General features: G+C 51.2%; 1 protein-coding gene across 2 annotated transcripts in view; it reads right to left on the reverse strand.

Moving 5' to 3' along the window:
* The window catches only part of OPA3 (outer mitochondrial membrane lipid metabolism regulator OPA3), a 49,833-nt gene extending 43,538 nt beyond the window's left edge, over positions 1–6,295 (reverse strand). For both annotated transcript variants that reach the window (XM_003277587.4, XM_003277586.4), the window contains exon 1: positions 6,023–6,295. In XM_003277587.4, the coding sequence (XP_003277635.2) occupies positions 6,023–6,164 (142 nt within the window). In that variant the 5' untranslated portion in view covers positions 6,165–6,295. The remainder of the gene's footprint in view (positions 1–6,022) is intronic.
* Between the last annotated feature and the right edge of the window lie 4,773 nt (positions 6,296–11,068).

Below are 11,068 nucleotides of genomic sequence, written 5' to 3' on the forward strand. Positions count from 1 at the left end.
TAATCCCAGCACTTTGGGAGGCCAAGGCAGGCGGATCACTTGAGACTAGGAGTTCGAGACCAGCCTGGCTGACATGGCAAAACCCAGTCTCTACTAAAAACACAAAAATTAGCCAGGCACAGTAGCACGCACCTGTAATCCCAGCTACTTGAGAGGCTGAAGCAGGAGAATCGCTTGAACCCAGGAGGCAGAGGTTGCAGTGAGCCGAGATCACGACATTGCACTCCAGCCTGGGTGTCAGAGTGAGAATCTGTCTCAAAAACTAATAATAATAATAAAATAAAACAGAACTCTGATATTGTCCCTCTGCTGCACAGAACCCTCCAGTAAGTCCTGTTCCACTCAGAGTAAAGCCAAGGCATTTGCAGTGACCCACAGGCCCCATACAAACTGTCCCCCTTTCCCGTCATCAGTTTCCTCTGTCCTGTGTGCCAGGCATGCTCGTGCCTCAGGTCCTGTGTGTATGCGGGATCCTCTGGGCTGGAACGTCTCTTCCCCCAGATGCCAACGCTGCTCGTTCTGCCTCCTTTGCATATTTTCAGTGAGTTCGCCCTGACAATCCTATCTAGGCTTATAGCCTTCCTTTAAATACTCCGTGTTCTACAACCCTGATTTTTTTCCTAGAGCAATTATTGCTATCTAATATAATTCATCTTTTAACTATTTTTTGAGATGGAGTCTCACTCTGTCGCCCAGGCTGGAGTGCAGTGGTGCAATCTCGGCTCATTGCAACCTCTGCCTCTTGGGTTCAAGTGATTCTCCTGCCTAAGCCTCCCGAGTAACTGGGATTACATGCGCCTGCCACCATGCCTGGCTAATTTTTGTATTTTTAGTAGAGATGGGGTTTCGCCATGATGCCCAGGCTGGTCTCAAACTCCTGACCTCAAGTGATCCACCCACCTCAGCCTCCCAAAGTGCTGGGATTACAGGCATGAGCCACTGGGCCCAGCCAACTATTTATTTCATTTATTGTCTGGCTTCCTCCACAAGAATGTAAGGTACCTGAGGGCAAGATGTTTTGCTTTTTCCTGCCTGTTGTATCTATAACATCTACATGACAGCCATGACCCTACGCCACGCACTGACTTAACATTTTAAATCCATTTACTTAATCCTCACAACACAATAAATATTATTTATAGCATAATGCATATATAGTATATACACAAAATAAGAATAATAATAGTATCTACCTCATCATAATTGGTGAGGACCCAATGCCAGAGGCTGGGAGGTGCTCAAGACAAGCCGTGGCACAAAGTACGAGCCCAGTTAATGTGACCATTATGTAATACCCAATGTACAGAATTGGAAATTGAAGCTAACAGGGGCTAAATGACGTACCCAAAGTCACCAGTCTGGGTAGGGATTCAAACCTATGTCAGTCTGACTCCAGAAGCCATTTTCTTTCTTGTTTTTTTTTTTTTTTTTTTTTTTTTGAGATGCAGTCTTGCTCTGTCCCCCAGGCTGGAGTGCAGTGGCGCGATCTCAGCTCATTGCAACCTCCGCCTCCCGCGTTCAAGTGATTCTTCTGCCTCAGCCTCCTAAGTAGCTGGGGTTACAGGCGCACGCCACCATGCCCAGCTAATTTTTGTATTTTTAGTAGAGAAGGGGTTTCACCATGTTGGTCAGGCGGGTCTTGAACTCCTGACATCGTGATCTGCCTGCCTTGGCCTCCCAAAGTGCTGGGATTACAGGCGTGAGCCACTGGGCCCAGCCTTTTTTTTTTTTTTTTTGAGACAGAGCTTCACTTTTGTTGCCCAGGCTGGAGTGCAATGGCGCGATCTTGGCTCACTGCAACCCCCGCCTCCCGGGTTCAAGTGATTCTCCTGCCTCAGCCTCCCGAGTAGCTGGGATTACAGGCACGTGCCACCATGTCTGGCTAATTTTGTATTTTTAGTAGAGACGGGGTTTCTCCATGTTGGTCAGGCTGGTCTCTAACTCTCGACCTCAGGTGATCCGCCTGCCTTGGCCTCCCAAAGTGCTGGGATTATAGGTGTGAGGCACAGCGCCAGGCACAGAAGCCTATTTATTTATTTATTTATTGAGACAGAGTCTCCATCTGTCGCCCAGGCTGGAGTACAGTGGCGTGATCTCGGCTTACTGCAACCTCTGCCTCCCGGGTTCAAGCAATTCTCCTGCCTCAGCCTCCCAAGTAGCTGGGACTACAGGTGTGTGCCACCACGCCTGCCTAATTTTGTATTTTTAGTAGAGACAGGGTTTCACCATGTTGGCCAGCCTGGTCTTCAACTCTTGACCTCATGATCCACCGACCTCCGCCTTCCAAAATGCTGGGATTACAGGCATGAGCCACTGCGCCCGGCCCCAGAAGCCATTTTCTAAACCACAATGCTAAGAATGTCACAGTGTTTGGAAGACAGGCAGAGACAGGAAACAAACTGGGTCTAGGAATTCAGTGTCCAAAGTCTCGCCTCTGGCACAAATCTCTGCGTATGACCTGAGCAATTAACTTCTGCCCTCAAGGCCTCCATTTTCCCTTCTATAAACCAGAGGAAGTCATTCCTCTTTCCGGACATGGGGACAAAACAGTTGTGGGGCTCAAATGAGATGGTTAAGAGGAAAGAACTTTAGTAACTGAAATCTAATACTTTCCCATTCTAAGAGCTGCAGCCCCAACAAAGACCCCACCAAACACCGAACAACCAAGGATTCTGGGCCCTGGAAAGCAGACTTTAAGCATCCAAACTTACAGAGGGGAAAAAAGGTGCACTCCCTTAACCATGTGGGCTTTGTGTGTGCTCCTCCCTTTGCCCCAGTGCTTTCCTTGCTCCTCGTCCCGATGTTGTCCTCACCCTTCAGGTCCCAGTTCAGATGTCTCCTCTGCCAGGAAGCCCTCCCTGAACCCCATGCCACATCAGGTGCCCAGAGGGCTCCCCCATCTCAGCTCTGCCTACTGTTGGGGGATACATCCGTCCCCCGCAGGACTAGGAATTCCTTGAGGGCACAGATTGGTGTTGGCTTGGTCCCTGCTGTTTTGCCAGCATTGCCAGCACAAGGCCTGGCACAGGGCAGAAGGTTACAAAATACTAGCTAAAGGAAGTAATGAATGGATGGAGGGATGAATGGTGTGTAACCGCCCAAGGGGTTCACCTTGCCTGCTGCCTAGACAGAGCTGATTCATCAAGACAGGAGAACTGCAAGACAAAGAGTAATTCACGCAGAGCTGGCTGTGCGAGAGGCTTTTTGTTTGTTCGTTTGAGACAGTCTTGCTCTGTTGCCCAGACTGGAGGGCAGTGGTGCAATCTCGGCTCACTGCAACCTCTGCCTTCCAGGTTCAAGCAATTCTCCCACCTCAGCCTCCTGAGTAGATGAGATTACAGATGTGAGCCACCACACCCGGCTAATTTTTGTATTTTTAGTAGAGACGGGGTTTCACCATGTTGGTCAGGCTGGTCTCGAACTCCTGACCTCGTGATCCACCCACCTCGGCCTCCCAAAGTGCTGGAATTACAGGCGTGAGCCACTGCGCCCAGCCAGGAGTTTTACTATTACTCAAATCAGTCTCCCTGAGCATTCAGGGAGATTTTATTTTTTTTTTATTTTATTTATTTTTTTTTTTTTGAGATGGAGTTTCACTCTCTTGCGTGGGCTGGAGTGAAGTGACGCGATCTTGGCTCACTGCAACCTCCATCCCCAGGTTCAAGTGATTCTCATGCCCCAGCCTCCCGAGTAGCTGGGATTATAGGCGCCCGCCACCAAGCCCGCCTAACTTTTGTATTTTTAGTAGAGATGGGGTTTCCACATGTTGGCCACGCTGGTCGTAAACTCCTGACCTCAGGTGATCCACCCCGCTCAGCCTTCCAAAGTGCTAGGATTACAGGCGCGAGCCAACGGGCCCAGCTGGAGCAGAGTTTTTTTTTGTTTTTTGTTTTTTTTTTGAGACGGAGTCTCGCTCTGTCGCCCAGGCTGGAGTGTAGTGGCGCGATCTCGGTGGAGCAGAGTTTTTAAGGATAACTTGATGGGTGAGGGGAAGCCAGTGAGCCAGGAGTGCTGATTGGTCAGAGATGAAATCATAGGGAGTCGGAGCGTCGGAGCTGTCTTCTTGCGCTCAGTCAGTTCCTGGGTTGGGGGGCCACAAGATCAGATGGGCCAGTTTATTGATCTGGGTAAGGTCAGCTGATCCATCAAGTGCAGGGTCTGTGAAATATCTCAAGCACTGATCTTAGGAGTAGTTTAGGGAGGGTCAGAATCTTGTAGCCTCCAGCTGCATGACTCCTAAACCATAATTTCTAATCTTGTGGCTAATGTTAGTCCTACAAAGGCAATCTAGTCCCCAGACAAGAAGGAGGTCTGCTTTGGGAAAGGGCTCTTACCATGTTTGTTTAAACTATAAACTAAATCTTTCCCAAAGTTAGTTCAGCCTTCGCCCAGGAATGAACAAGGATAGCTTGGAGGTTAGAAGCAAGGTGGAGTCAGTTAAGTTAGATCTCTTTCACTGTGTCAGTCATAATTTTGCAAAGGCGGTTTCAGTGATTCTCTGACCCAACCAATTATGCTAAATTCCCTTATTTTATGTCCCACGTAGCACACAGATCACCTTTTTTTTTTTTTTTTTGAGACGGAGACTTGCTCTGTCACCCAGGCTGGAGTGCAGTGGCACGATCTCGGCTCACTGCAAGCTCCGCCTCCCGGGTTCACGCCATTCTCCTGCCTCAGCCTCCTGAGTAGCTGGGACCAGAGGCGCCCGCCACCACGCCCGGCTAATTTTTTGTATTTTTAGTAGAGATGGGGTTTCACCGTGTTAGCCAGAATGGTCTCCATCTCCTGACCTCGTGATCCGCCCACCTCGGCCTCCCAAAGTGCTGGGATTACAGGCGTGAGCCACCGCGCCCGGCAAGATCACCTTTTTAAAATAGTTTATATTTTGGGTGTTTACTATGCCCTTTATTTCTATTTATTATTTTTTGACACAGTCTTGCTGTGTCGCCCAGGCTGGAGTGCAATGGCACAATCTAGGCTCACTGCAGCCTCCAGCTACCGGGTTGAAGCGATTCCCCTGCCTCAGCCTCCCAAGTAGCTGGGATTACAGGCGTGTGCCACCACACCCAGCTAAATCTTGTATTTTTAGTACAGACGGAGTTTCACTATGTTGGCCAGGCTGGTCTCGAACTCCTGGCCTCATGTGATCCACCCGCCTCGGCCCCCAAAGTGCTGGTATTACAGATGTGAGCCACCACGCCAGACCTTACTATGCCCTTTAGATCTGAGCTCGGGCGGCCCCCTCTAGGCAGCCCTGCTGGCCTCAGGTCCCTGGGTCAGCCAGCTCCTCTGAGCTCCCAGGCTCCCACTTTCCCGACCATTCTGGGTTGACAGTGATGGATCAGGAGTGTATCTCCCAGTGCTGAGCAAAAAGGCCGCAGTCTGTCAACCGAATGAAAGGACGGCGTATGAGCGCATTAATGAATACACAGATGACTGTCCTCTCTGGTTCAAAGTCCTTTTCCAGATTCCCAGGCCATGCCTCCAGAACCCAGACTTCACCCCCGAACCATGCCCCTAATCCAGACTTACTGCCTACAGTAAAACTGAGGCACGTCGACGTCCTAAACGGAGGATATACAAGCACCTCCCAGATCAGTGGGGAAAATGAGGCACACGGTGCCGCTTTTGAAATGAAGTTGCCCAAGGACGGCCGGGCAAAGGACCCCGTCCGGTTTCTCCTCAGCCCCTCCCCTAGCTCCTCTATCCTGGAAAGCCCCGTCCAAATTTCTCCCATCACTCACACTATTGGTTTAACAGGGCATCAGTCTCCAAGCGCTGTCTTCCTCTATTGGACGGCATTTCCTACTCGCGCGGTGGCGCCTTGACCCGCCCCTTACGCCAAGCCCCGCCCTCACATTGGGCCACCCGCACGCCCCCTATCAGAAACCCCCACTATTGGCCACTGGACTTTGCCGGTTCGGGCTGTGATTGGTCGTAGACAGAAGTCCATCCCCTGAGCAACCACCGGACAGGAGTTGGAGAACGGAAAAAGGTTGGAGGGAATTCGGGTCAGACTCACGTTGAGCCGGCGGGAGGCAGATATAGGTCTTGAAGAACTCGCTTCGGCGGGCGGCCTCCTTAATACGGTTGGCAAGCGGCTTGCTGACCTGCCGGATGCCCAAGTATAGCAGCTTTGCCATAGGGAACGCGCCCACCACCATCTTGGCGGTCTCACAGGGCACGCGCAACCCTGCTGACTGGGCGGGGCGCCTTAACCTCTTCACTCCTTCCCCGCCCTCTCGTGGCCATGCGTGCGTCAGTACGTATGTACGTACGCTCGAGGGAAACTGCAGAGGCGCATCCTGACGTCACCCCGTCGACGCTGGCGTACCGACGTCCGTTCGCTGAATATGCAAATATACACGGAAGTGAGGCGGGTCAGGGGGCGGTGCAGTTAAACGGATGCGCCCGCCTTGGGAGACGTCACTGTGCTCCTTCGTGATGTCACGTTTCGAGTTGTCGTCCCCACCCAAAGGAGGCTCTTAATTAGTCCTAATTAGTCCTGTGAGGCCCAAATACACCTTCCTCTGCAAGCTAGGGCTCTCATTGGGATTAAGAGGAAGCCACGTGGTCATACAGACTTTGGTTGAGATCCCAGCTCTGCCATTTCCTCGCTGTGTAATATTAGATGAGTGGCATAACCTCTCTGGACTTAAGTATTACCGTCTACCAAATGGGAATCCTTATAGCACTTGCCTCTTTGGGTTGTTGTGAGGCTTCTATGCAAATCTTGAGTGTAAAACAGTGGACCATGGGAAGTGGTTAGAAGGGTGCCATTCATATAGCTAAGCACTCAGTAAATAACCCTTCTTACCATACAGGTAATAATTGCATTATTATTGCTAACTCCAGCCTGAGGGTGCATTTCACCCCCAGAAGCAGCGAATCCAACCCTTTCCCAAGTAACTGACAAGGAAACTGAGGCCCAGAGCGGGGCAGGGGGTGGCACAAGGTTCCTGCAGAGGTTGATAGCCTAGCATCTTGGCTAATAAAACCATACCCGTTCTCAAGCAACCAAACTTCCTTCATTAGGAGGTAGGGTCCCCAGGGAGCTAGTTCAGAAATAAGTTTAAGGACATGTCCCAGACTGTCCTTTCTTACCCAGCAGGGAGTAAAATCATATAAACAATGTCAGGAAGGGGTTGAGAGAAATTCCTGGATGATGGAGTGCTGATGGGTAATTGAGAGATTCTGGGAGGCAGAGGGACACAAGAAAACAAGAACAGAGGACTGGCCGCCATGGCTCACGCCTGTAATCCCAGCACTTTGGGAGGCTGAGGAGGGTGGATCACCTGAGGTCAGGAGTTTGAGACCAACCTGGCCAACATGGTGAAATCCCATCTCCACTAAAAAAAAAAAATATATATAGCCGGGCATGGTGGCAGGCACTGGTAATCCCAGGTACTCTGGAGGCTGAGGCAGGAGAATCACTTGAACCTGGGAGTTGGAGGTTGCAGTGAGCCGAGATCATGCCACTGCACTCCAGTCTTGGCAACAGAGCGAGACTCCGTCTCACAAAAAAAAAAAGAAAGAAAAGAAAACAGGAACAGAGGAGTGGTGTGTAGGAGGAAACATACATTCAGGACACAGAATCAGGGGGCTCTGGACTTTGTTGCTATCCACTCTGACTCTCTTGAGTGTCCTTTGTCAAGCTCCTGGCACTGAGGGACCTGCGTTTCCTCATCTGTACTGATGGTGCTGATGTGTGTGTGAACCCTGATATTCTGAATTGCTAAGAATGCCAGGATTCTATAAAAACAACCTTTCCCAGGGTCCCTTCCAGACTGAAGGTATGCAGAAACTCGGGACTACCTAAGGTCCATCATCCACTTGGGACCAGCCCCCTTCCCATTTTACAGATTGTTTGAGCCTGGGAGGTTGAAGCTGTGGTGAGTCATGAGCTCCACTGCACTCCAGCCTGGGCAACACAACAAGACCCTGTCTCAAAAAAATAAAATAAAATAAAATTTCTGTCCCCAGGCTGGGCACAGTGGCTCATGCCTGTAATCCCAGCACTTTGGGAGGCACAGGTAGGCAGATCATGTGAGGTCAGGAGTTCGAGACAAGCCTGGCCCACACGATGAAACCTCATCTCTACTAAAAATACAAAAAATTAGCTGGGCGTGGTGGCGCACACCTGTAATCCCAGCTACTCCAGAGGCTGAGACAGGAGAATCACTTGATCTCGGGAGGCAGAGGTTGTAGTGAGCCAAGATCATGCCAATGCACTCCAGCCTGGGTGACAGGGTGAGACTGTGTCAAAACAAAACAAAAAAATTGGCCAGGCGCGGTGGCTGACACCTATAATCCCAGCACTTTGGGAGGCCAAGGTGGGCGGATCGTGAGGTCAGGAGATGGAGACCATCCTGGCTAACACGATGAAACCCCGTCTCTACTAAAAAAAATACAAAAAATTAGCTGGGCGTGGTGGCGGGCACCTGTAGTCCCAGCTACTTGGGAGGCTGAGGCAGGAGAATGGCGTGAACCCAGGAGGCGGAGCTTTCAGTGAGCTGAGATCGCACCACTGCACTCCAGCCTGGGCGACAGAGCGAGACTCCGTCTCAAAAAAAAAAAAATTGGCCAGGCACAGTGGCTCACGCCTGTAATCCCAGCACTTTGGGAGGCCGAGGCCTGAGGTCAGGAGTTTGAGACCAGTCTGGCCAACATGGAGAAACCCTGTCTCTACTAAAAATACAAGATTAGCAGAGCGTGGTGGCACATGCCTGTAATCCCAGCTACTCGGGAGGCTGAGGCAGGAGAATTGCTGGAACCCAGGAGGCGGAAGCTGCGGTGAGCCGAGATCGCGCCATTGCACTCCAGCCTGGGCAACAAGAGTGAAACTCAGTCTCAAAAAAAAAAAAAAAAAAAGAAAAATTCTGGCCCCAACACCTCCATTCCTGTAGCTTTACGGCAGTGTGATGGGGTGGGAAGACTACTAGGCCTTCTAGATCCCAGGCCTCCCTCTCTTCTCCAGCCCTCCAGCCCTCCAGCACCAAAGCCCTGATTTCCCCCATCTCTGTGTTCCCTCCACTCTCCACCCCAGAAAAATCATTGAGTGCATTTTTTCCCCCTATTCCTCTCCTCCTTCTTCCTTTCTCTGAGAAGGGTCCCGGGAAAGTCTTCTGGGAACCTCTGTGGAGGGAGGAGGGCGGGGTGGGGGTAGTAGAAGGGTTGTGGGTGGATCTTCACACCTCAGGAGTCTGTTTACACACCCATAAGGAGGAAGAGGAGAGGAGACCTTCTCTGAAGGGCCAGGCCTTTTCAGAGCTGGGTGCTTCTTCCTGCTCTCTAGCCTGGTTATGGAACAGTGGCCATTCCTGGTGACCCCTGAGACCAGGGGAGGGAGGGCAGCCTTGGCCACCCTGGGGCGTGGGAACACAAGCAGAGATGGGGAGGGGAGAGGGAACCCAAGATGGCTCCAGCGCTGACTCACCAGCCATGCGACCTTGGACTGGTCGCCTGGCCTCTCTGGTGACCGCCCTAGACTAGGGCCTGGGATCCTTCCTGGAAGTTTTTTCTGCTCAGACCCCCTAGTCACCCTTTTCCTGGAATGAGTGAGGTACTCGTGTTTCATAATCCCACTGGCGCCTGTGCTTCTTTCATTAAAGGATTCCTTCAAAATAAATTCAAGGCTGGGCATGGTGGCTCAAGCCTGTAATCCCAGAACTTTGAGAGGCTGAGGTGGGAGGATCACTTGAGGCCAGGATTTCAAGACCAGCCTGGCCAACATGGAGAAACCCCGTCTCTACTAAAAATTCAAAAATTAGCCAGGCGTGGTGGTGCATGCCTGTAATCCCAGCTACTCAGGAGGAAGCTGAGGCACAAGAGTTGCCTGATCCCAGGAGGCGGAGGTTACAGTGAGCCGAGATCCTGACACTGTACTCCAGCTTGGGCGACAGAGCGAGATTCTGTCTCAAAATAAATAAATAAACAAACAAAAATAAAACTCCAAAAGCTGATCACTGCTCCTTGTTAACCACCACCCACCCGGCCCAACTGACAGCACCTCCCTCTTGGACTCCTGCAGTCACCTCCTCACTGGGCTCCTGGCTTCTATCCTTGTCTCCCATATTCCTTTTTTATTTTGAGACAGGGTCTCACTCTGTCACACAGGCTGGAGTGCAGTGGTGCAATCGCTGCTCATCGCAGCCTCCACCTCCTGGCTCAAGTGATCCTCCTATCTCAGCTTCCCAAGTAGCTGGGACTACAGACACACACCACTATGCCTGGCTAATTTTTAAAATTTTTGTAGAAACTGGGTCTCCCTATGTTGCCTAGGCTGGTCCCAAACTCCTGGCCTCAAGAAATCCTCCTGCCTCAGCCTCCCAAAGTGCTAGGATTATAGGCTTGAGCCACTGTGCCCAGCCAATCTCCCATATTCTACTCCCCACTCAACAGCCCGTGGGATACTGTTAATACTTAAGTCAAATCACCTTCATCTTCTACTGAGAACCCCCTCATAGCTCCCATTTATCTCAGATTAAAAGGCAGAGTCCTCACTGGGACTTACATGGCCCCACACGACCTGCTGTCCCCTCTCCTGTCTCATTTCCCCTTTCCTCTTGTCCTCTCCAGCCACACTGCCATACCTGCTATCTTTCAAAATTCAGACACTCTATTATTATTTGAGATGGAGTTTTGCTCTTGTCGCCCAGGCTAGAGTGCAGTGGCACAATCTCAGCTCACGGCAACCTCTGCCTCCTGGGTTCAAGCGATTTTCCTGCCTCAGCCTCCTGAGTAGCTGGGATTACAGGCACCCACCACTACGCTCAGCTACTTTTTTCTGTATTTTAGTAGAGACGGGGTTTCACCATGTTGGCCAGGCAGGTCTCGAACTCATGACCTCAGGTGATCCGCCCGTCTTGGCCTCTCAAAGTGCTGGGATTACAGGCGTGAGCCACTGCGCCCGACCCAAAATTCAGACACTTTCTAACCCCAGGGCCCTTGCACCTGCAGTTCCCTCTGCCTGAAATGCGCTTCCCACAACAGCCACAGGGCTGAGTGCCACATATCCTTCAAGTCTTTGCTGGAAAGCCACCTCAGCAAGCCCTCCTCTGCCCTCCTT

Source organism: Nomascus leucogenys, chromosome 17, assembly GCF_006542625.1.
Source record: "Nomascus leucogenys isolate Asia chromosome 17, Asia_NLE_v1, whole genome shotgun sequence".
Taxonomy (NCBI): Eukaryota; Metazoa; Chordata; class Mammalia; order Primates; family Hylobatidae; genus Nomascus; species Nomascus leucogenys.